General features: G+C 40.3%; 1 protein-coding gene across 6 annotated transcripts in view; it reads right to left on the bottom strand.

Annotated features, from left to right (window-relative positions):
• ZNF385D (zinc finger protein 385D) overlaps positions 1-27,501 on the bottom strand; it is a 999,751-nt gene that overhangs the window by 11,931 nt on the left and 960,319 nt on the right. For all 6 annotated transcript variants that reach the window (XM_049870885.1, XM_049870886.1, XM_049870887.1 and 3 more), the window contains one exon: positions 10,736-10,966. In XM_049870885.1, the coding sequence (XP_049726842.1) occupies positions 10,736-10,966 (231 nt within the window). The remainder of the gene's footprint in view (positions 1-10,735; positions 10,967-27,501) is intronic.

Genomic DNA, 27,501 nt, shown 5'->3' with positions numbered 1-27,501 from the left:
AGTTTTTTTTTCCCCCTCAATAATATAGAAAAGTCCCTCATAATTAGCTTAACAAAGTTTTACCTACTAGAATGTTTTGGAGGAGTCTCTTTGAATAAAAAAGACAAAATATATCTTTTGTAATATTTGTGTCTATAATGTACAAGCAAAAGGTAGCTTCAGAATCTCCTGAAGTTTAAGGAGTTTAAAGCAGTCTTATGGACACTGCTGCTATACTCAGGAGAGCTTCTTCCTCTTCCCAAATTCTATGAAAATTTAAGCAGGAATGCCCCTGTCTTAGGCTAGGTTCTGCAGAGAAGCAAAACCAGTGAAGTGTACATCTGTGTATACATATATATACACACATATATACACACACACATATACACACACACATATATATATAAAACCAAAACCCACTGCTGTCGAGTCGATTCCGACTCATAGCGAGCCCATAGAGAGATTTATATCAAGGAAATGGCTCACACAGTTGTAGAGGCTGGATGTCAGGCTGGCTTCTCCTGACTCACATAGCTTTAGGGGCCTGGGAACCCAAGATCAGCAGGTCAGAAAACAGGCCTCAGGCTCAGAGGCTCACAGCCTGAAGAGGCCAAAGAATTCCAAGACCAGCAAGTAAGACCTCAGGCCACCGGCTCACAGGCTGTCGAAGCTGATGATTCCCAAGATTAGCCGATAAGCTACTAGGTCAAGTCCCAAGAACCAGAGGTCAGATGAGAATCCAGAGCAAGCAACAGCTAGTGAGCTTTGCCAGAAAGTCCACATATACTGTATGCATGCCACACCCCCAGGGAAACTTCCTTTCAACTGGTTGGCTGCTTATGGCATATTTCATCATGGAAGTGATAACATTATATCTGATTTCATTATGGAGGTGATTATATCATTACATGGTTGCCAAACTACATCATAACTGGCAAACCACTGAAAATCATGGTCCAGCCAAGTGGACACACAACCTTAACCATCACAGTCCATCCTTTGTCAACTTGGCACCTGTACATACCTTCCTCCTCAACCATACACAATTTCTAAACAAAGACAATTATAAAGTCACATACGCACCTAAATCATACAGCTAACACTTATACAGCAGAAATGCACTAGCCCTGTTTATGTATTTTATAAACAAAGAAAACAAAAATATCTGATGCACACATACAAAGAAAATATACTCATAACGATTACAGTCCTCATTTGTGCAACTGGTCACGTGATCTTAGCTGGTATTTAGAGTTCTCTTCTTCCATCACCAATTCTGCAGTCCCTTTACCCTCAGCAAGCATCTCAGCTGGTTGTGGATCTCTGCCTGGTGGGATGACCCAAACCTTCATTCCTGAAGGGTCTGGGCCATTAGTAATCATATTGGAATCGGGGTGCTGTAGTCAGAATTGACTCCATGGCAATGGGCTTGGTTTGGTTTGGTTAGTTTTCCATTGACTTTAATCACAGTGCATGGTAGTACTAAGAGATGTCCTAATAGGTCCCCTGTGTTCCAGACACTCTTCTTTACCTGCATTATGTACTATCAATCCAATTTCCTTTTGGTAATAAGGATCGATCACACCAACTAATACAGTAACTCCCTCATTTGCCTGTTGATCCAGAAGCATGAGGAGACCAATGTGTCTGGGTGGCATTCTTAACTTCTAGTTCAATGGAATCAGTGTTGTGTCTCCTGATGGGAGCATTCTTTCCTTTGGAACTAAGACCTCTAGACTTGAGGAGCATAGGGTAAAGGGGACAGGAAACAAAAATTTTTTGAGTGGTCAGTAGGGGTAATAATGAGTGGTGCCACTCCCATTTCTACCCCTTGAGTCCTGAACCCAAGAATCCTGGCAATGGAAGAAATGACACTATATACTGTATGCTGGTTTAGAGCTCAGATCATACACAGCCTCCTGGAGAACACTACTCCAATCCTGCAAGGTTTTGGGTGGTGCTGTAATTGTGTCTTCAGAAGGGCATTCCATTGTTCTACCAAGCCAACTGCTTCAGGACGGTGGGCAACATGATAAGACCAGTGAATTCCATGATCATGGGCCCACTGCCACACTTCTTTTGCTGTGAAGTGAGTCCCTTGATCCAAGGTGATCTGTGTGAGATACCATGACGGTGGATAAGCCATTCTGCAAGTTGGGTTGACAAATGGTAGTTTTGGCAGAAACACTGTGTACACAGAAGGTAAATCTGTATCCAGAGTAAGGATCTATTCCAGTAAAAACAAAATGCTGCCCTTTCCATGATGGAAGTGGTCCAATGTAATCAACCTGTTGCTGGCTGATCACCTCAAGGAATGGGGTGTTATTAGGGACTCAGTGTTAGTCTCTGCTGCTGGTAGATTGGGCACTCAGCAGTGGCTGTAGCCAAGTCAGCCTTCATGAGTAGAAGCCCATGTTGTTGAGCTTATGCATAACTTCCATCCCTGCCACCATGGCCACTTTGTTCATGAATGCATTGGGCAATGATGGGAGTGGCTGGGGAAAGAGGATGACTGGTTTCGACAGAAGGCATTATCCTATCCACTTGATTGTTAAAATCTGCCTCTGCCAAAGTTACCCTTTGGTAAGCATTCACATAAGACACAAATATCTTCACTTCTCTGGCTCATTCAGAGAGGTCTATTCACATACCTTTTCCCCACACCTCCTTGTCATCAATTTTCCAATCATGTATCTTCCAAATCCCTGACCATTCAGCCAAACCACTGGCTACAGCCCGTGAATTGTACACAATCACACCTCTGGCCACTTCTCCTTCCATGAAAAGTGAAAAAGCAGGTGCACCACTCACAGTTCTGCCCATTGGGAGGATCTCCCTTCATCACTGTCCTTCACGGAGGTCCCAGAAAGGGGCTGTAGTGCTGCCACTTTTGAGTGGTGCCTGCATATCCTGAATGTTTTGTAGTATAGCATACCTCCTCCTAGGTCACCCTTGGTATTTCATTTTTTGGGGCTCACTGGGAATTAAGTCTAGCTAAAAGTCTAGAAACAGAAATGAATGGTGGGTATGTGTTCTGATAATATTTAATAATGTCTTGTAAGGGATCATGCCTCAGGGATGACTCAAACAAAGGCTCTTCAGGCACTGTTGGCCTAACCTCATTAGGTGGGGATGTTGGGGCTAATGGTTTTACTGGGCAGGGTGGTTCAGCAGACAAAGATGGAGTAATCTCTTCAGATGGGAATGACAGGGCTGGTTCTGTTGGCAGGAGTGGTGCAATGGAATTTAGGGGCTCAGTGTCCCCAGCTTATTGATTATCTGCCAATATGTTCCCATCCCAAGTTTCCAGACACCATTCGACAGCATTCAAGTTTGGGAATTCAATTGGTGTGGTAATTTAGCTACTCTTATGATAAGACTCTTGGCTTGATTTTTGGCGATATCAGCTCTGTTACTATAAGAAATAAGGCATCCTGTCACGGCACAAGTGGAAATTTCGAGGTCATTTATGTGGCGCTTGAGCTGTGACTCTGAAGCCCTGAGTTCATCTCTTTCTTTCATCACTTTGTCTAGCAAAAGTAGGACCAACCAACTAGCTTCCTTGTACTTTGCTGTCTGACAAAATTGTAGAAAGGTGTCAAACATGTGATCACCCAGAGCCTCTCCTCTCACCAATGCTTGATCTATTGGTGGTGATATTTTGCTTATTTCTACTGCCACCTCAAGCCATGAGTTAGCAGTGCTCTCTTTACTACAGGAAGCAGAGACATCAACATCTTTAAGACTAACTGGACTTGAGAACCAATTTAGAAAACTCATCATTATAATTTTGTTCCTCTAGAATCACTGTCAATACCAAGTACCTTAGGCTGGACTCTCTAGAAAAGCAAAACCAGGGATGTGTACATATATGTATACATATATATAGAGAGAGGGAGCATGATATTTATAACAAGGAAATGGCTCACGTGGTTTTAGAGGCTGGAAAGTTCCAAGTCCATGGGTCAGGCTGGAGGATTCTCCTGACTCATGTAGTTGCAGGGCCTGGCAAACCCAAGATTGGCAGGACAGATAGCAGGCCTCGGGCTCATAGGCTGAAGAGGCTGATGAATCTCAAGCTGCTGGCTCACAGGGTGCGGAAGCTGACAAATCCTAATAACGGCAGGTAAGCTGCTAGCTCAAATCTCAAGAGCTGGAAGTCAGATGAGGATCCAGAGCAAACAACAGCCAGTGTGCTTTGCAAGAAAGTCCACATATATCAGATGCAGGCCACAATCCCAAGGAAACTCCCTTTCAAATGACTGCCTGCTCATAGCAGATTTCGTCACAGAGGTGGCTGCATTACATCAGATCTCATTATGGAGGTGATTACATCATTACATAGCTGCCAAACTACACTACAACTGCCAAACCACTGAGAATCATGGCTCATCCAAGTGGACACACAACCTTAAACATCACAGCCCCTGTTCAAATCCTGTAACTTCCTATATTATAAAATACAAATCAAATTAGCTGTAACTTCAAATGATTACACATTGGTGAAAAATAAAAAAAGAAAGCATATTAAATAACATGACTGACTCCTGCATAATGCCAGCATCACCTGTGGTTATACCAGTAATGCGCCATAATAGTTATCCTAACAAGGTGCCACACGGCCTTTTCACTCCTTTTTAACAAAAAAGAATGAGATGAAAGCCCAAAGAGGACGAGTGACTTGCCCAGGCTCACAAAGAGAAATTATTTGCAAATTTCAGGACAGAAATTAAATCTGAACACTTCCGGTTCATTCCCCTGTACCACACCACAGGCAGTGCTTAATGGAGGTAATGTTCTAAAAATGTGTTTGTAGTCAGTTGTTGAGGATTAAGAAAGCATTTCCCAAGATTAAGAGAAAAAAATATTTTGAAAGATGATTGGGATCCCACGAGCAGCTCATAGAGGCATAATTCCATAGCCATAGTGCAATAGGCCCTATTTTATGTGTATAATGTGTTTCTAAAGGGGAAAAAACCATTTAGAGTTACGCTTTAAATGCAAGAGACACATCTTGTCACTTTGTAGCCCGGTTTCTCTTGATCAAAATTTTCCTTCAAATCTGGAATCCTGGAAAGAAAAACCCAGTCTTATAGAAAAAAGAGATGTCTTTTGAAGTTATTTTGGAGGCTTAGGGGGTTGTATGGGGAGCAGTGGAATGCCAAGGGTGTGGCAGTGACTGTAGTTCTGCCCTGGGTGTATTTAAAGAAAGAGTAGGAAATAACACAATGGACAAAAAAATGTGTCTGCTTTCCACTAATATCATAACCTGGCAACTTTAAATAATGTTAGCAATAAATGACTGGCCCCTAAATAATATTCTGGTAGTCTAGGATCTAAACGAAGGAGCCGTAGTGGTGCAATGGTTAAACAACCACGAACTGAAAGGTTGGCGGTTCTAACCCACTCAGCCACTCCATGCAAGAAAGACCTGATGATCTGCTCCTGTAAGGATTATAGCCTAGGAAACCCTATGGGGCAGTTCTACTCTATCACATGGGGTCTAGATGAGTCGGAAATTGATTGACGGCACCTAACAACAACCACAACAGGTTCTAAATAACTGATATGGCCATCGCAGAGTTTTTGTATTTGTTAAATTAGAACAGTTTTATTACTTAACCTGTAATAAACATCATAAGCTACATGGAAGTTTATTTATGTAATTCTCCATTATGGAGCCCTAGTTGCGCAGTGGTTAAGAGCTCGGCTGCTAACCAAAACGTTGGCGGTTTGAATCCACCAGCCACTCCTTGGAAGCTCTACGGGGCAGTTCTACCCTGCCCTACAGGGTCACTATGAGTCAGAATCGATTCCACGGCAACAGATTTGGTTCGGTTTTTTGGAAGGGCATAGTTAGTACTTCAATCCCTGTGGTACTACTTATTTTTGAATGTACACAGTACATTATAAATAAACAATGATAGCATAGTGATTGTAAAGATGAAGAAACAATTCAACTCTGTCATTCTCTGTGATCACTTAAAGTTTTCATGTTTAAGATAAAACAGTGAAACAGAGTGTGAACTGTAATTGTAAAATTTTTGTTTGAGAAATGCGACTTTTAAGTTGTATATGAAATATTTTACTGAATTTGGAAAAAAAAACTTTCTATCTCTAAATTTGATTAGCCTTTCAAATGAATTGTTTTTAAACCAAAGAATGAATCAAGAAAATAACTTTTATTACCGGCTATTACATGATTATTACTAAAAGTAATTTTGGCTGTCAAGTAGACTTGGTACACACCTGGTGGAGAGTTTAGAAATGAAGGTGTGTGTGTTGTATAGTGGTTCTCAAACTTGGGTATGTATCTGATTCTCCTGGGGAACTAATAAAGAACACAAGGACCTAGATTCATTTGCATAGGATAGGGCCTGGGCTTTTGTATTTTTACGACATTTACCATGTCCTCCAGGTGATCCTAACACCCACCAAAGTCTGAGAACCACTGGATAGAAGCTATAAGCATAGGCTTTGGAGTGAAGCCTCTTCTTGGTTTCCTCCCACCTTACTGGCTTTTGGCTACTTTACAGGTACCTCCCCTACATGACCTCTAAATGTTGGCATGCCAACATTGGTTTCCTGAGACCTGTATCCAGATCCGATCCCTAGCAGGCCTCATTTAGTTCTATGGCAAGTAGATGAAGATGGCTCCTAAAATTTATCTCCAGCCTTGATATTTAGCAGAATTCCAGATTCGTCTATCAATCTCTACCTTGGATTCCTCACAGACAACTCAGATTGTAGATCTCAATACACAACCCTTCATGCTGTATCACCTATCAGAGAAATCTAGTGTTCCCAAGTCTCCCGCACTTAATTGGCACCAAATTCTATCCAAAAGAAAAACAAAAAACTGGGAGTTATTTTTTATCTTTCTCATTCTTTTACTCCTAGGCCTGATCATAACATTTGCAAGTTCCAAGACAAGAATACAAATAGAGGCCCACATAACATATGTCAAATAGTAGAAAGTACTAAATCATATTATAAAACTACTAAATAAACGTTATATTCTTCTACCTTGACAAATATACCTTGATAATGACTAGGAGGGCAAGCTGACATTTGTTGTTGTTGGACTCCTAGGAGTTCTATATGCGAAGCTGGTATGTTCTATTCTTCTCATCCTGGCTCTATTTAGCACCTCAAGGGGCCTAGTAAGCATACAGGTGAGTATCCCACCCACACATCCACAGCAGCCCTGTGGCCCATGCCTTCAGGACCAGACATGTGCACACGGCGGCTACAGCCCACACTTTGGAGGACTGACTCAGAAAACAGATCTGTACAAACCCTGGAAACTGGTTTGCGGTCTCTGGTGAGGGAATTATGGTGTCCTGGAACTCCCAGCTGCTGTTGAGTTGATTCTGACTCATGGTGACCCCATGTGTGTCAGAGTAGAACTTTGCTCCACAGGGTTTTCAGTTGCTGATTTTCAGAAGTAAATCACCAGGCCTTCTTTAACATGGCACCTTTAAGTAGACTCAAACCTCCAACCTTTCAATTAGCAGCCAAGTGTGTAACTGTTCGTACCACCCAGAGACTCTGTGGCCTAGAACACAGGTCAGCAAACTACGGCCTGTGGGCCAAATTCTGCCCCTGCCTACTTCTATAAATAAAGTTTTATTTGAACACAACTGTGCTTATTCATTTACGTATTTTCTATGGCTGCTCTCTTGCTACAACAACTGAGTTAAGCAGACATGGTAGAGACAATACAACCTGCAAAGCCTAAAATATTTCCTGTATCTGGCTCTTCACAGGAAATGTTTTTTGACCCTAGCCTAGAAGGGAGGGTGTTGGCTCCAAGAATGCCCATCCTCTGGTTCTGTGGATTCTTTAACCGTGGAGAGGAGTACAGTCAGTAGAGGGCTAGGGCAGGGACCCTGTGGAGCAGACCCACTGCAAGGGTGCTTTTACACAAGTTTATGCGTGGTACAGTTTATGTGTGGTACAGATGGTACCCCCATGTCCAATCTATCAGCAAGTCCTGCCAACCTTACCTCCAAACATCCCAAATCTTTTCATTTTCACGTTCATCATCCTGATCCAAGCCATGATATTCACATCCCTACTTGCATCTTTGCTCCTTCCACTCCGTTTTCTGTCTTGTTTTCCTCCCTTGTTCACATTTGTCCAATGAATGCCCATCAACTTAACAACAGAACCCAAATTCCGCCTTACAAATTCCTCTACCATCTGACCATATCTACTAGTGTAGCCTTATTTTAAATACTCATCCTCTGTCCACTTATCTTTAGCCTCACAGCCCTTGTGTGATGTCATTCCCACTTTGAGGCCTTTACATTATCCTTTACAGCCACCTGGATGATTTTCACATGGTTGTTTACTTCTTGTCATTCGTCAACTTAAACTCCACAGCACACATCAGTCTCTTGTCATTTATTTGTTTGCACATTTATTTGTCTAACCCTTCCTGCAATACTAGAATGCAAACTCACCTGTCTTATTCAACACTGGTTACCAAGGGTTTGGTACATATATGTTTGGTGAATGAATAAAGCTCATTTTTCTTATCTGTAAAAGGCATATGATAATACCTGCACGTAATAGGATAATTGTGACCTTTAAATGAGACAATGTGGATAAAACTGTTAATGGAAAGCTGCTGTGTAATAACATTTCCAAGAGTAGTTGGAAGTATAGCTTTTGCATATATAGGTATATCAGCGTTGCTTAACGTCCACAACACATTCTGTGAAACAGGACTTATGTGATTTGGGTGTTATGTGAACACTGCGTTATATACAGAAGAGATGGGCAGGACATCACTGGCCGCCATGCTGGAACGTGCGAAAACTTGGGCTCCACTGCCACCATTCCTGCATGGTCACTGCCAGGTCTTCAAGAGCCATGCCTGGCCCTCGCCCATATGCCCTCTGAGGGGCACTCGTTGTCCAGCCAGCCACCTTCTAGCCCACCTGTCCCAGCTCCCTTCCCTTCCTTCCTCCCTGCCTGCCTCCCCTTTCTTTCCCTTCCCTATCTAATGGGCTTAAAACCCTTCTAGGTCCACCAGCCCCTCCTCCACCTTCCCTAGCCACCTTTCCTGCTCTTCCTCCTGCCACCCACAGCCACAACCCAGACCACTCAGCAGCTGCCACCTTAGGAGGAGCCTTGGCCTCGGCCAGGTGTCATAAGTAGGGCACCCAGGCCGAGTGGGGCAGCCGCCTTGGTGGGGCATCTATTTGGTGACTCCAGCACTGACTGCATGGTCACTGCCTGAGGCAAGCACCATGGGATAGGCAGCCTGGAATGGGTGCCAGGACCTGCTCTCCCAGCTGCCCCAGGGCCAGGTCAGGGCAGACAAGGTCCCAGAGAGTTGGTGAGAGACAGATCAGATCGTTATACTTAGCAAAGTACATCCACTACCTCCCTTTTGCTGATTGGAATTTCTTAACTCTACTGTAACCTTATGGAACTACAGATGTATATGGACGTTGGGACATTGGCTGAATGGATGTTAAGCGGTGCATACCTGTATATATATACATTTTTTTTCTGGAGCACTTTCTGTGTGTCTAACATCCTAGCCCAATCAGTTCTCTGTCCATTATCCCTTCAACCACTTCAGTACTTGCTACCCGACATTTAACTTCCATACCCACCTGTCTTTTCCAAATGTTTTGTCTGGCTGTTGGGACCACTCTGCTATCCAAATAGCAGACCCGGGAAAGGAATTAATGTTCCCCCAAGAGTGGTTCTCAACCGACAACTAATGTGAGTTGATGAGAGTTGGTGTTTAAATACTTTGGCTTACTGCCTCTTGGGTAGAATAATACCGAGGTGTGTTTCTCATTGGCTTCCATAATTCACTCAGTAGGATTAAGTTCCAGTTGCCCATGTTGGAACTGGCTAAATGATGTATCCTCCAGTGGCTGCCTTCCATTCAATATTTTGCTTTCTCACTTTCCTAACCTGTTTCCTTTATTTCCCCCCAAAACTATTTGTACTCAAATCCTTTTATCAGAGACTGCTTCTGAGGCAACCTAAACTAAAACATACCACAGTGCTCCTGTGACACATTTGCCAACTACTACTCCTATTTCTGACGGGAGAGTGAGCGTACATAGAGCCTCTCTCCTTTACACTCGCCCCTGTTTAAGTCAGAAAGACCTTGGCGCTCTCATTTAATTTTTCACATGCCTTCTCTGAGCTTCAGTCAAATGAGAACATTATCTTTAGCTTGTCAGGAAGAGTAAATAAAATATTACATCTATTTTACAAAATATCATTGGTCAGTGGCTGCATATACTGAGCACTTTCTTAGGCTTAATCGTTTAGGTCATATAGACTTTGCCCACGCAATGTTATTTGCCATAAAAGCCATAATAGAGGGGTTTTAACAGAGCTATGCAGCCAAACTTTCCCACTATATTATGGGTACGACTTTAGAAAACGTCATGTAGAAGTTGCATAGAAGTACATAAAAAGCTAGAAATCATATAAATGCAAAACATATTTTAGTATTATATTTACCTTATCTCCTAATGTTTAATAAACACATACACACACACACATATATAACATGCTCTGTAAGCCCCAGAAATGCTCCCTTGCCCTCATGTAAATGGCATTCTGCTATCATTCATATTTTTCAATAGTTAATAAATTCCATGTAATAATTGCCAGTTTTCTGCCACCCTTTGTCCCCTGCTGCAAAAGATCTAATCTATTCAGAGTAAGATAATTGCAGAGCTGTTGAGACAGAAAAGAAATTGCTATATCTCACCACTGTTGTGTGCCTCCAGCTGTGAGGCTGAGTTGACAGCAACCTTGCATAGAGAACAGTAAAGAAGCCGTTTTGCCTTTTCTTCCTCAGTCTCTGCGGAAGGACATGAGCTATTGCCAGTGGCTGTCGTGGGGCTTTTTTCCACTTTGGAGGTGATCTCTGTTGTCGTAACACTGCTTTTGCGAACCTCCACAGTTGTTGTTGATATTGCTGGTGGCCCTGTGGTACTATCTGCATTCAAAATAGCACAAGAAAGAGGGAAACAAACAAACAAAAAAAAGTGGTTTTATCTTTTCCGATTTGGAAATGTATCACTAATATTACATCCTTCTCATAATGATAAGACCAGTTGCAATTGCTGTTTTGGTTGTCTACTATACATCCATCATTTTCTGTGGAAATTTATATAGATGATCACATTTACTTTCATATATTGACATAAACGTTCAGGCAATTCTAGAAAATATACACAAATGCACTCTTAAAATATTCTAGATGGAAAAGGGCCCCATAAACCAGAGACTACATCAGCTGAGACTAGAAGAACCCAGTGGTGCCCGGCTACCACTGATGACTTCCCTGACAGGGAACACAACAGAGAATCCCTAATGGAGCAGGATAACAGTGGGACGCAGACCTCAAATTCTTGTAAAAAGACCAGACTTAATGGTCTGACTGAGATTAGAGGGACCCCGGAGGTCCTGGTCCCCGGACTTTCTGTTAGCCCAAGACTGGAACCATTCCCAAAAGTCAACTCTTCCGACAAGGATTGGACTGGACTATAAGACAGAAAATGATACTCATGAGAAGTGAGTTTCTTGGCTCAAGTAGACACATGAGATTATCTGGGCAGCCCTTCTCTGGAGGTGAGATGGAAAGGCATGGGGGACAGGAGCTGGCTGAATGGACATGGGGAATACAGGGTCAAGAGGGGGAGTGTGCTGTCTAATTAGGGGGAGAGCAACTAGGAATCCCTAGCAAGGTGTGTATTAGTTTTTGTATGAGAGACTGACTTGATTTGTAAACTTTCACGTAAAGTACACACACACACACACAAATTCTAGATGGTAAATACACATACCCACAAATTTCTCTTTTGACCATATGACCTTAGTAAAACAATATTTATAAAGTATTGTACTCTCTCCATATACATATATTTCTATACTGGTAGCATTTTAAAAAATAAAATAGAAGATAAATATGCTTAAGATATTTTTATTTACTACTTGTCTTTCTATTTTCTTTCTTAAATTTCTTAAATTAAAAAAAAACTTTCTAATTCATGTGGATATATTTGTACAAAATAAAATGTAACCCTGATATCATATTGCTTTGTCCAGGTCAGTTCAGAAAAACATTGTCCCTATTTAGACAGTTGCAGATTCAACAGTAGGTACGAAAATCATCAATACCCAAATAAGTGGAATTCTAGTCCAGCATATTTACTAAATGCATGCTTTATACCAGGCTATGTGTGGGGAGTTTGCAACATGCGTACTAAGACAACGATGGTCGCTATTCACCAGGAATTCACAGACTCGTCTCACCACGTTAATGACACGTCATTTCAAGAGTTTGATGGCCATGAAAGCACTGATGCACTGTAACCCTATAGCCCTGCTGGCTCCAAAGTACGATTCTAAATCTGGAGAGGTCAGCCTCCAGTGTGAAACTACCCAGTCCTAACTTCCCATGAGTACACGCAGCTCTCCTCCCAAATGATCATAACTATGACATGATATTAACAATGCTTGCCATTCACAATAATAAATTACAAATGAGATCTATGCTTATGTCCTAGTTACTCTTATACTACTTGTTCTATTTTCTGGCGAGTTCTTGACTTCCTATTCAAAATATTCCCAGGCTGCCTTTCCCAGCTACAGCTGCTCTTGGAACGGTTTCTTAATCCGTATGCTGCTATGGTTACTCCTTGGTGTCACACTGAAAAGTTCAGGATAAATGGATGGGGCAGTGGGTATCAAGGGCAGTGGTCTGCCTGCAATGCAGCGTTGTCTGCATAAATGCTTACTTCCGTTAGCTCATATCATCAAGAGTTCATCACAGCTAGGGGATGCTTTTTAACATGGATATCCCCTTTTACCAGGGATAGAATTCAAAATATGGGTGAGGTTATTTATTGCTTCTTTCATAAATATGGCATTGGAAGTTCTAGTCAATAAGAAGAGAAATGGGCTCTTGTTGCAGGCTGTTGTATAAGATAATTCGTCTGGATCTTATTTCCTTTGCCTGACACTTCATACACTTTTAATTACTCGTTTAGCTGCTAAGATCACCAAGTATCCTTCAGTGTCATGTAGAATATCCACCATGTTAATATGTGTATATATATCTACAATTGAATCTACATCTATACACACATGCACACACACAGCTAATAAAAGACTTTAATGACTAGAGAAAGAAATGAAAAACTCTGTCAAAAAACACTTCTTCCCTTGGACACTGGAAAGTCCACTTCCTGATTGTTAATTGACCACTAAAAAAAACACACACATGCACACACACAGCTAATGAAAGACTTTAATGACTAGAGAAAGAAATGAAAAACTCTGTCAAAAAACATTTCTTCCCTTGGACACTGGAAAGTCCACTTCCTGATTGTTAATTGACCACTAAGGTACTAATATTAAAATGTCAGGTAACAGACAGAAAACCTCTCTGAGAACCCAGACATGGCTTAAAACAAAGTGACAATTTTAAGATGCTCCAGTAGCTGTTCGTTGCCCCCAATAAGCCAGGGCAGAAATGACTGGCTGTATATATGTGACTGTGCATAAATACCAAATGGACAGTTAATTTACTAAGCGCTTTATATTCATTATTGCATTTAACCATCACACAAACCTGCGCAAAGGAGGAAACTCAGGGAGTTAAGGAAATTCCCTAAGGTCACAAAGGTAGAATTTTGTGAGCTAGAGTAAAACATTTCATGGAATAAGGAAGCCAGGGATTTTGGAGACAAAAAAAAAAAAATGTTGTGAATAATACTCTCATCTCTGACTATGATTCTCCATAATAAGGTCACTAGCCCAGGCCAGTTAGCAGTGGTGGGCTAAAACCACTAAATTGCTCCTAGGATCAGCTCTATGGGGAGTGACAATTATAAATACAGATATTATATCTAAACCTATTGTGGCTATACAGGGAAGCCAGAGTATGATACTGTGGGTATTTATCTCAGTGAATTCTTTGGTGGTAAGGATACCCGATTCTAACAACTTTCCCTCTGGATCGACAATGTTTATTTTATGGCTTAATCTGAAAAGGGTACATAGCACAGATCATAGTAATTCTAAGCTAACTTTTTTATTTATAGTGAAATTTGTTAACGAAAGAATAGAATAAATAAAACCATGGATCATCCAGTCCCTGTTCTAGCTACTTTACAGTCTCTCATCTCAGAGGATAATGTACACTATACCAAAGACACCGCTAGATTAGAAACATCAGATTGTCTATACCTTAGGGCTTAGTACAGTATTAACATTTCTTAAGGCAAGCCCCTCGCATGAGACAGGCTCAGGGGAATTAATATCAAGATGCTTAACTCCAGTGTTTCTACTTTGTAGCACACTTCTAACCACATAGCTGAACATAGATCTGTTATTTTCTCAAGCTTGTGTTAATGTGAAAGAAATATGAACAGTCCTATTTTTCATTTGAAATTTAATATACAGATCTAGACTCCATAAAGGTCGGATTACTATTAATTTATAACATGACATCAATTTTTACTTCTTTCTTTTTTATCATTGATAAAGGGAGTCTTTTTTTAACCAAAAAAGTACGGTGTATTTTAAGATTATGCTGTATGCAAAGAGAATTAACTGTTTTATACATTGCAGACAGAATAACATACATATCAAAGAGATTTTCCTTAATATACCTTAAATTATCAATTATGTGCAATCCTTACCCCTTAAAATAGAATCTCAAATCAGTGATCATGTTGATAATATGAACCCTTGACATGATGTGATGAAAATGGCACTTTACCTCCCTGGTCTTCCTCCCCAAAACCCATCACCCATGCCTAACCATGAGAAAAACATCAGACAAACCTACATTTAAGGACATTCTATATAATATCTGACCTGAACTACTCAAAACTGTGATGGTCACTCAAACAAGGAAAGTCTGAGAAACCATCCAGTCTAGAGAAGCCTAAAGAGAACGGGGCGTGACTTCTAAGTGTAATATGGTATCCCGGATGAGAAACTGGGACAGAAAATGGACATTAGGTAAAAACTAAGGAAATCTGAAAAAAGTATGGACTTTAATTAATGTATTAACATTGGTTCACTAATGGTGACAAATGTGCCATGATAATGTGAACTGTTAACAATGCAGAAAGCTGGTTCTGGGATATATGGGAACGCTCTGTGATATTCTTGCAACTTTTCTGAACACCTAAACCTCTTCTAAAATTAAATTTTATTAAATGTGAAAAGAAACAGAATTATAACCAGTCAGCAAATAATGGCATCATTCCAGTACTTTGTAGAGTCACAGTCACAAGGTATCTTAGTGGTTTTAGAGTATAAGCTTTCTTGGTTTTTAGATGAAGACCTTTCAGTAAATTTCTCAAGGTCATATATAGTACTCTAGAGTAGAAACTAGGCTTTAAGCTGAATCTCCTGTTTCCAAATCCAGTGCTTGTCATACCATACTGCAATGGCTCATGTATTGAACTTCATTCCACTAACATCTATTAAGCAGTTATTTTGTGCTAGGTTCTTTGTTAAACCACTGGAGATAATAAGACCAGTAAATATAGATCAGACATTTAGGAGCAAAATAGTTGACTAGACTTTTCATAATGGCAGGAAATAATAATAACAAACAACTTAATAATACTACATCTGTTTTGTTCATAGCCATATCTTTGTACTTACACTTGACATAAGTAGGCACTTGATAGATATTATTGAATAAAAATATTGAATAAATGAACACACAACAATAATAGCTAATGATGGTTGATGCATTCTTAAGCACTGGAATGTATTAACTCCTTCAATCCTCATGAAAACCCTAGGAGGTGCATACCATTTTTATCCCCATCTTATAGAGGAAACTGAGGCACAGAGAGATTTGGGAGCTTGCCCAGTGCCAGAGCTGGTCACAGGTGAAGTATTGATTTGAACTCAGGCAATCTGGCTCAGGAGCTATGCTGGTCATTATTTTTTATTGCTAAAAGTTAATTTTTTCTTAAAATAATTCACTCCTTGCCCAATTAGTCATGATTTATTACACATGCATGAGGATAACATCTGAAACATTTGACTTTAAAAGAAACTAAACATGGCCAGGGCTCCAGTCAATCACAAATGTCAAATCATTCATTTCCATTAAAGTACTGAGTTGCTCGAATTCATTTACGAAGAGGGAAGAAAAGAAACACCTAAAGCTCTCAATCTCTTGTGCAAATCTGTAAGAATAAACTACAGTCTTTCCTCGTTGCATTGTTTTTCAAAAATGAGAAACTAGGATAATTACTCATTTTTCTTTATATTTCCCAAAGGCTGATTCAGATTGCTTTGGACTATTCAACCAATGACCTCTAGGAGCAATATACGTGACAAGGAGTCGAAAATAATGGGTGAGGTTCCATGGGGAAAGAAAGGCTCGAGATGGTTTAGGCTTGCATTTCAGCGCGTTGATCTGCCAGGGCCCTGCAGCAAATATTCAGTATTGCAGCTGTCACTATTTGGCTTTGGCATCAAAACAGATTGCTAATACTTTGTACAATGGGCCTTCAGTCGAGAATTGAAAGAAAACATGTCAGTATTCAGTGGCCTATTTGAGTCTCTAATCTTTGTATAAAAACACTGTAAATACTTTTTTAAAAATCCATAAAGCATAAGAAAGGGGTTCCAGGAAATACCAACGACTTGAATTCTGGATAATAAAAAGGAGCAACCTCCTAAGTGAGAGGATCTTGGTAGGAACTTTATTCCACCCATGACAGATATGGAGAAGCCCTGGTGGTGCAGTGGTTAAGCGCTTGGCTGCTAACTGGAAGATCAGCAGTTTGAACCCCCCAGCCGGCTCTGAAGGACAAAGACATGACACTCTGCTTCCATAAAGATTAAACCCCATTGCCATCGAGTCGATTCCAACTCATAGGGACCTGTCATGGACTGAACTATGTTCCCCCAAAAATGTGTGTATTAATTTGGCTGGGCCATGATTCCTGGTCTTGTGTGATTTTCCTGTATGTTGTAAATCCTGCCTCTAAGATGTTAATGAGGGAGGATGGGCGGCAGTTGTGTTAGTGAGGCAGGACTCAATCCATAAGATTGGATTGTGTCTTGAGGCAAATCTCTAGAGATAGAAAGAAGAGAGCAGAGTGACAGAGAGACCTCATACTACCAAGTAAGCAGTGCTAGGAGCAGAGCGTGTCTTTTGGACTCGGGGTCCCTGTGCAGAGAAGCTCCTAGTCTGGGGAGGGGGGAGATTGATGAGAAGGCCAGCAGAGAGAGAAAACCTTCCCCTGGAGCTGACACCCTGAATTTGGACTTTTAGCCTACTCTACTGTGAGAAAATAAATTTCTCTTTGTTAAAGCCATCTACTTGTGGTATTTCTGTTATGGCAGCAGTAGATAACTAAGACATGACCCTACAGGACAGAGTAGAACTGCCCCATAGCGTTTCCAAGGAGTGCCTGCTGGATTCAAACTGTCAACCTTTTGGTTAGTAGCCATAGCACTTAACCACTACACCACCAGGGTTTCCTCCATAAAGATGACAGCCTTGGAAGTCCTGTGGGGCAGTTCTACTCTGTTCTATAGTGATGCTATGAGTTGGAATCGGCTCGACTGCAGTGGGTTTAGTTATAGACCTCATAACCCAAGTAGAAAAAACATTCTGAGTTAGTTATTAAAGGTAACACTGATTAATTTTATGACCCCAAGGTGCTCATCATGTTTTCATGTAGACTGAAGACTCAGAATTACAGGTGATTTATTGCCTTCTTTCTTGTTTAAGTCTCACCCTGGCTTGCTAGTAAGCAAACAGAACAGCTGTTTCCTCTTAAATATGCTGATGTGCTGAAGTAGAAAAAGGTGCTTCGTGACACACACAAAAATCACATGTCTTTAGAGATTATTACTGGTGGTTTATTTTTTTATTGTTTTTAGTTCACTTAAACAATGCTACTGCACATGGAACAGCATTCTGTGATCTGGGAAGGAAAGGCCCCGGTGTTAGGTTCTGCACTTTTGAGGGCTCCACGTATCACAAACCACCCAAATACAAAGTCTCTTTATTTTTGTGATTTTTGGTCTTGGAAAAGTTTCTTAGTGTATTTGGTACAATTGAACAAATGGGACTAATGGAAGAGGTAAGTGCGATCTAAGTTGCATGCCCCAAGACCAGGGGTTAGAGCTGACACAGTTCGCAAATGTTTGTGTCTGGAAACCAGAGAAAGAATGGCAGCTTTTCTTCAAATTTGGCTATGCCAAGTCACCAAAATGGGTATCTAGGCAGGCAAAGTCCCCAAAAAGCGTTTGCTCCCTCCTCTCTGCTAGGGAGCCTTGGTGGCTCAGCGGTTAAGAGCTTGGCTACTAACTGAAAGACTGGCAATTTGAATCCACCAGCTGTTCCTTGGAAACCCTATGGGGCAGTTCTACTCTGTCCTATAGGGTTGCTATGAGTTAGAATTGACTTGATGGCAAAGAGTTTGGTTTTTTTTGTTGGTTTTCTCTGCTAGGGCAATATGATTAATACGAGGTATTTAGAAATACCTGGAAAACCTGAGTTCACCAAGTGAGGTTGGGTGGCAAGGGACCCACCCACCTGGGGTACCTGAATAGGGTGGATCTAGTCACCGTCCAGGAGTTCTAGCCTCAGGTGAAGCTTCTGCTCTGTTCCAGCAGACTGTGTTGCTGCTAGGGTGGGCTCAGGGCTGGCCCAGGTGAAGGGATTCTTTATCTTCCAGGTCACAAGGACAGTCCCTGGGGATCTGGGTGTAAGGCTGCTGGGTGAAGCTTAAATATCACTTGCAGATATTTAGATGTACGGCATATGAGTGTCCATTTATACTCCTGCCCTTGCCATGAAAACTTATGGGGTAGGGGGGCCTGATTGTGCTAGTCATTTGGGGGAAATAAATGAGACAGGATTTGTATACTAAAGACTGATTAGGGTTTTAAATAGATAACAGCTGAGGGAACAATGGATTTTTCTCTCTTTGAGGAGGCGGAGCCAGAGGAGGCATTACTAGAAAATGTTAGAAAAAAGAGTTGTACTTCAAGCTCAGATTTTATTACATCTCTAGTGGTTGATGACTTGGAAGTGAAACACAAAAAGTAGTCCCCTGTACTTTACATCAATATGGGGCAGTGGTGGTCAGCGATAGAATTCTTACCTCCCATTTTTTTTTTTTTTTATGTAGAAGACTGGGGTTTGATATCACCTCAGTGGAAGCTTGCGTGTTGCTATGAAGCTGAATAGGTTTCAGGAGAGCTGCTGAAGACCAGCCAATGAAAATCCTATGAATCACAATGGTCCGATCTGCAATCCATCTGGGGATGGAGCAGGACCAGATAGCATTTTGTTCCATGTTGCATGGGGTCGCCATGAGTTGGGGGCCAACTTGATGGCAGCCAACAACAAACAACAAAAAACATATTTTAAATCAAGTGGCAAGTTCTTCCCTATACTGACCTGCATGAAACGTGATGTTCGAGGGGATCAGATGAGTAATTCTTTCTGCCTTTACACCATTTGAACTAGATTTCCCATGTCTTGCATGTTTTAGAAATTACAGAAAGGCAAGAGATTTTAAAAACTTATAAAAAAAAAAAATCCAACTGCAACTTATGAGATGCTTTCCAAGGCTGTCCAGTCTATGATCAGGTTGTCTCAATGACACTGAGTTGATTCATACACAAAGATAATGTTATAAAGTTTATCTGTTGAACACACATCATAACAGGTACTTCACATACATATTAGAAGAACAGGAATTATTCTGATGAAGAAGTATTTGAGACAGGGCCTATTCAAAACAGAGAGAGTGAGAACAGTATTTCAACTTTTGGATTTCCCTCTTGAGGCCAGGGATCATTTAGTTTTCACAGAGATTGGCCATTTACTAGGAGATCATGTGATCTGACAGGGCAATGTTGGACAACTTTCATTTCATATAATAATTTCTCCAAAATTTTGGCTATTCCTATCACTGGTTCAAATTTTGGGGTAAAACAACTACAGAATCTGATGGTCAAGCTACAGCATGGTTGTAGACGACATGAGAAAGGAGAGGTGATCAGGGCCACGTCAAAGAAGGCTTATTTGGGGCAGGCATCTTATGTGGGGACCTAATGAAAAGCAGGAGGGGCAAGAGAATCAGGCCAAGGGAGGAGGGAAGACTCCTGAAACACAGAGAGCTCAGCATGAATTGTCCATTCCCCTGGGGAGTTAGGCAGGATCCAATAGTGGGCCAACCAATACTGAGACCTACTTTATATCTTCAAACTCTATGTCCTTGACCTCAGAGTGGACCTTTCTAGCTTCAACAGGAATCTTATCAAGTAAAAACAGGCATACTCCCTCTAGACAATGGTCACACACACACACAAATGTCAACAGAAGGCAGAAGATGTAAATGAATGAAGCAGGTCAACAGACAATAATAGTGTTAGAGACTATGGTAAGGTAGTCTACCATATGAGGTCCTTGGGTGATGCCCCAGGTTTGCATTAGACTACTAACTGAAAGTATGGCCAGAAGTTAAACGTTTTCAGAAATACATTTTATTTAGGAAAAAATCTTCTGTGTATGATTGGGAATGGAGACCACTGTTACATTATTTCTATAAAAAAAAAAATTCACCTTTTTAATTATGAGAATTTTTACAAGCACAAGCAATAAGACAAATTCCTGTATTACTATCATTGAAAAGCAACTAATATAGATATATGTCTACGTATATATCTCTATCTATATATCTCCTGTATGGGTCAAAATCTTCCATGTGCTCTATGTGGATGGCCAGTATGGGTCAAAATCTTCCATGTGCTCTATGTGGATGGCCAGTTGTGAAACATTAGGGACACTGTAGCTGTGCTCCCAAACTCTGCTCATTTCTACAGTAGTTCAGAGAATCTGACTATATGGCTTGATTTAGGGGCTCCCTCAAAGGCAGAGTCTCTATTTTAAGGAGAGAGATAATGATTAGTGTTATTTTTTTATCAGATAATTTTTCCTGGTACCCTTCTTTAGAGCCCACAAGAAGGACCTTACTGTACAGCAGAAGGCTCAGCATATTCTAACTGAAAGGTTGATGGTTCGAGTCCACCAGTTGCTAGGTGGGAAAAAGATGTAGCAGCCTGCTTTTTTAAAGATTTACAGCCTTGGAAACCCCATGGGGCAGTTCTGCTCTGTCTGACAGGGTCGTTATGAGTCAGAATCCACTCGATAGCAGTGGGTCTGACTTGGTTTGGTTGATGTTCCTGGTTGTTAACAGTCACCTAAACTGCTCTCTGAATCAAATTCCTTCATCATGTTGGAACCTTAGCTTCTGAAAGCCAATGGGGATTATACTCTCTGTTCCTTTAGACTCTGTAACACAAGTAGAACAGAGCCTGGTGAGTATTTGGTAATTGGCAAATACAGAACCCTGGTGGCATAGTAGTTAAGAGCTACAGTTGCTAACCAAAAGGTCAGCAGTTTGAATCCATCAGCTGCTCCTTGGAAACCCTGTGGGGCAGTTCTACTCTGTCTTATAGTGTGGCTAAGTTGGAATTGACTTGATGGCAGTGGGTTTCGTTTTTGTGGTTTGTGACCAAATTTGGTCTGTTAGGCATTTGCCTTTCTTTCAAACTTGTGGTCACATTTCTATAAGGTGCTAGACTGGAAATGAGCATAACAATATAAATAGCACATCTTAGACCTGCTAACCTAAGTTTTCATCCTTCATTGTTTTCCCCTTGTAAACCTAAAGCATTTCTTCTTTTAGTCTCTTTACTCGATGCTCCTTTGGCTTTCACAACAACTATGATGGGGCCAAGATGTTGGGAGCTTTTGTGATTTGAAATAATTTCGGTGCTGTAAACTAGTGGTTTCAAAATGACTTCAGTTTATATCAAAATTACCTGGAGTGATTGGTAAAATACAAATTGTTGTCTAACCCCCTCCCCCACCTCCCCAGAGATTCTGATTCAGCAGGTCTGGGGAGGGGCCTGAGAATCTGCATTTCTAACAAGTTACCAGTTGTTGCAGATGCTGTTGGTCTGAAGACCATACTTCAAGGCCCAGCATAGACAGAGCTGTCAATTAGTTTCTTGTTCAGGTTAACTGGCCTCAGCTGTAAAGCTATACGTCACTTAAATACCAAGACCTGAATGTAAGAAAGGCGAACTGAGGCCTTGGATGACCAGTGTTCTGATTGGCTGGAGACTGAGGGAGTTCCTGAGACATGAGACTTTCAGAGTACAAGAGAGAAAGTCTCAGGTAAACGAGACCAAGGTGGCCATCCAAGATAGAAATTTGAAAAAAGGTAGGAAAAAAGTTTTAAAAATATTTTAGATCCTACCTAGGCAAACAATAAACATTTCTCTTGGGAGATGCACTTTTTGAGATATACATGATAATAAACAAGGGAGGATGAAGCACGTTCAGATCCACGAGGCCCAGAACGATAATTATGGGGCCTATTAACCTTCCATTTAGTGGTTGAACCAAGGTTTCTTTCTAAAGAATATAGTTTCCTTTCCCTAATTTAAAGCCCGTATGTTTCTAAGGGAATTTGTTTCCAATTTTACTAGCTGGACCTTCTGTTTCAAGCACAGTTCATCCCCTCTCAAAGTAAATTAATCCAAAAGTAAATTAATCTAAAGCTAAGTTAATTGGAAGACAGAATCACTAGGCCCTGGTATAGTAATTGAGTGAGTCTGGGTACTGTACCTACAGCAGAGGCTGAAAGACGTTTGATAAAACAAGAAGAATGGGTGAGTTTTGTTGGAATTTGTGAACTTTCTGATACATATTACAGAAGGAAAAGAAAGGAAAGGAAGAGAAAATCAATTTATTCCAAAGCTATTTTAAGCTACTCGAATGCCACTAGATTAGGAAGCTGTCTTTTCAGGCTTATAATAAAGATTTTTTCCCCTGTCTATAAGGCAGAACAAGAAAAAAATCTTTCAAAATCTATGAATGGTAGTTCTCCTATTCCAAGAGCTTTCAGAGGAAGGAAAAAAGTGCTACCCACCACAGGAATGGTTCCCATTTCGTTAATGAAAAGACCCGTGCATTGAAAACCTCAATTTTAAATCTGGCAAAAAGACAAGGCATGGTTTTTCAGTAATTTTCCTTGGTGGTATCTGTTTAATATATGTATAGCGGTAATCTTACTCTTCTTTCTTCTGGCCATGTGCTTTAGGTTAGATGGGTTTGCCTTATGTCCTTAGCTTCCATAATACCTATTAAAATTTATGACATGATAAAACATGAATCTTGAAAGCTGCTACTAACTGAAATTGTACACAAAGTGAGGAAGTGAGTGCCTTTTGATTAGAGAATTTAGAATACATAGAGACTTCAAAATGTGGAGGTGTCACGCCTAGCCATTTAGGATACAAATCTTTGGTCTGGAATCTTGTTAGGCAGCCCATGTGATAAAAATGAAGTAATAATTGTCAGCTCTTTCATTCTGTTGTTCCATAGAGCTGTCTTGAAGATAAGAAAACTCTCATAAAGGATGGTGCAATGATAAAATATTTAGTGTGGACATAATTTAGAACATTATCCCATCTGGTCTCAACCATTTTATTGTATACTTAGCATTTTTTCATTACAGTGTTAGTGTTTCATAGATTATGCGGAAAATATTTTAATCAGCAGAAAGGATGATGTAACCAATATGCACTTGCCATGATCCACTACTCAGACATCCAGATTAAAGGGCTTTTTTCATATTTCAGGCAACTCAGAAAGAAGTTTTCAAGGTGTGAGTTCCGCCGAACAAATTATGGGAAATGGCTGGCAATGATAAAATATAGAAAAAGGGGAATCTCCAAAATTTGAGAAATCATACTATTTATTTTACCCCGACAACTTTTAAACAACTGCTGAGCATTTCATTTCAATCATAAGCGGAGTTGTCACAAAATTGAAACCAGGAGACATTTCACCCAATACAGCAATTTATTATTTTTTCCCCCTTCGGGGAGGGGATCAAGGTAAGGTTATCACATAACACAATCACCTCCTGATGGAATTTCTCTCTTCAAAGTGATTGTTTCCAAGTTGTGTTAACGTCGTTCAGCAAAGAACGTTTTTACAGGTTGAAGGACATATAAAAATTAAGCAAGATTTTCACCACAAAAGAGAACAGGAGAAATCAGAATTCTACTCATTTACCTAATGGCTGGCCACTGAAAAATTGATAGAACTGCTTAAAAATGAATAAAATCCTGGAACAAATGCCTCGCTTCCCCAGAAGTGCCAAAAGACTTATTTCTAAGTTGGTAAGATTCCCTTTTTTATCGACAAAAAAATTATAAACCAGATTTTCATGAAAATTCCAGATATAAGATAGCCTCTCCTATTATTCCCATAAGCTATTAGAGTGTTCCAGAAATTCCAAACTACAGTAAACTGCCTCTTTCACAAAATTTGACCACATCATTGGTTCTTCCTTTTGCTTTGGGAACACATTCACTGTAATTATATCATTATTTCACCAAAACACTAAGTGAGAATTAAAAAAAAAAAAAAAAAAAAGTTAAATGTCTCTTCTTTGTATAATACAGAATAATTATTTTGATTTTCCTCGGGCCTCATTTAAAAGACTGAGTACTTTGGCATTATGTAACAGCTTCAATTCTCATTATTTATTTTGAGTATATATTCATAAAAAGTAAAAGAGACTTCCTTTTGGTTAGCTCTGTCAACCAAGATCTAGGTCAATATTAAAAAAAGAGGAGACAACTTCTGAGAGTTAATTTCAAATACATTTTTATTACCTTGAAACCTGTCACAGCTGGTCATTCTCATCCTGTAGAATGGTAAATATTTTTATACCTACAAAAGGATAGAAATCTACACAGTCCCACTCACAGGATGTTGGCATTTCTATTCCACTTTACTATTTGGAATCACTTTTCATAAATCAAATCAGAACACCACATTAAAGCCCGTTCAATATAAACAGGAGTTCTGAGAGTTCACCATTAATTTAGATAAAATGACTTGTAAAATACAAACTTTTAACCAAGTCTTTAAGAGTAGATTCCTTTCCTTACAATCATTATTTTATTTAGGATACATAGTTGTATAGCTGTTTGGAATCATCACTATTTCTATTACGCTTAATATAAACTGAATTGTGAAAATTACAATTAAGAGTCGGTAACTTCTTTGGATAAATTGCTTTACAGGTCACTTTCTGAAAATGGGTTAATTTTCTTGGGATAGAAGATTTTCTTTTTTATGGATTTTGTTGGCTATAAACTCATTTTAAAAGGACATTCGGTTCCTTTGAAGATCTTTCTTTAGAGATGGGAAAGCCTTATGGAACATGTGTGAATACTTTTTGCTGGTGTCCTTAACAATAAGCTCCTGCTGCTCAGAGAGGAAGCCAGGACAAGAAGGCTAGCAGTCTAGCACTGGACGTCAAAAGGCTGAGTGGACAGGGAAAGCGTGAGGAAACACCATATCCAAGCCTGGTATGGAAGGCTGTTGCCAAGCAGTCAAGACCACAGCCAAGCCACGATGGCCAATTCACAGAGGTGGGGAGAGAAGTACGATCCAGAAGACAAGCTGGGTGAGAAGAAACAGGCCTGGAGTATATGAGGACATGGCTTAAGACCATGGGAGGCAGACACAGTGGTGACTATATTGGGTTATATTTAGCCTGAAAGTGTTACTTCTTGGGCAGCCCTGTTAGGGTTCTTTTGAGGAAAAAGTACTCTTGGTCATTAGCTGCATTTCCCTAGAGATACAAAGGAAAGGATGGAAGCTGTTGAGTCTAGAGGCTGTGCTTTATGTCCCTGGACAGCACTACAGAAGACAGTGATGAACTGGTAGGTTCAAGTTCCTTTCTTTCCTCTGCTTCTGCTCAACCTACCTACTCCCTACTTCGACAAAGCACAAAATAAACAAATAAAGGAAATAATACATCTATATATGGGTTTCTTTTTTTGAAATTTCAATGGGATCCCAGAAGCTGTCCCTCATTAAGGATATTTCTAGAGAAAGGGAATTTAAAATTTTCCCAATTTGCTTGGAAAAAACCAAAATGAACGAACAAAAACACACATGCGACCAAGCACTGAGCAGGTTGGCTAATGGAATTGAACTACATGCTTTGGTTCCATGAACTCACCTTTTCTCAGGTCATCCAGAGAACACTGCAGCTTAGGGTTTAGCAACAACAACAAAATACACATAAAAAGAAAAGGTACATGTGTACTTGTCTAGGAAACCCTGATGGTGTAGTAGTAAAGTGCTGCAGCTGCTAACCGAAGGGTCAGCAGTTCAAATCCACCAGGTGCTCCTTGGAAACTATGGGGCAGTTCTACTTTGTCCTATAGGGTTGCCATGAGTTGGAATCGACTCGACAGCGCTGGGTTTGGTTTTTTTTGGTTTGGTACTTGTCTAATGGGAATAGGAGAAAAGGTGGAAGAAGAGATGGCCTCTGACTCTGGAACCAGAATGAGAAGAGCAGAGAAGATCCTTGAGGGATGGAGTGGGAGGTGGCAACTCCTAAGAGGAAAAACAGCCAAGTCCTCAGGCCTGTCAAGGAAAGTGAGGGCAAATAGAGTCTCTCTACTCATTACTCTGTGAATTGTCCCAGGGACCCAGCCATAAGAACACTTAAACTCTAGTATATCCAACTAGACATAAAACAAAAGCAACTCCAAAAAAGAAAACTGCTTTAAGAGAGAGAATCCATGGAAATCATCTTACTCAATCATTCATCAACCATTGCATGTCTCCTGTTCCCTGGCTCCAAGAAAATAAAACAAAATACACCACCAATTTTAGTCAAGGCAGGAACTCTCTACCTACTCCTCACTTACAGAACATATTTCATCAGTTTCTTCCCTGATCTCTTTGAAAACTTCATCTCTAAAATTAGCCAGGTTTGCAAGTTCTGAAAGATTCCAATATGACCTATCTTCAGAATAATTCCAGAGCCAGTAAAAGGCTCTTCTCTACCAGTGATTTGTCAATCTGGGTCAATAAATGTTTCTTCAGACTAGAAGTTCAATTAGCTTAAGTAGAAAAAAATCTGACTGTGTTAGAAATAATCTGTATTTGCTTATGAACTCTGTTTTTGCAAGGCAAGGCAGAATATGAAATTCAAAAACAGAGTTCATAAGCAAATATAAATTATTTCTATAGAGAAGAGCAATAGAATTGTGTCTTATCTGACCTCTTAAGATACAGAATTTTTGTGTCTGTCCTAAAAGGATATTTTTATCAGTCCAGATGGATCAATACATGAACCAATCCACAGGATTTGGATGAAATTCTTCTCTTTCAATCTTTGAAGGTCCCATCATCACAGATGCTTCGTCTCTATTGAAGGATATATCCTCTTAAGATGTCTGAGTTGCTAATGGAAGAGCTGCCACCAGATACGATGATATATGAAGTCTGATGTGACTATCACTGAAACGTGCCAATGAACGGTAAATGCCAAAGAAGTCTTCAGTCGATGGTGCAAGATATATTTTAACAGTATACACAAAATGCTAGATCATATATCACTCAAAATGAGATGA

Source organism: Elephas maximus, chromosome 27, assembly GCF_024166365.1.
Source record: "Elephas maximus indicus isolate mEleMax1 chromosome 27, mEleMax1 primary haplotype, whole genome shotgun sequence".
NCBI classification, from domain to species: Eukaryota; Metazoa; Chordata; class Mammalia; order Proboscidea; family Elephantidae; genus Elephas; species Elephas maximus.
The sequence above is the reverse complement of the archived record's forward strand: the minus strand, read 5'-3'. Positions and strand labels throughout refer to the sequence as shown.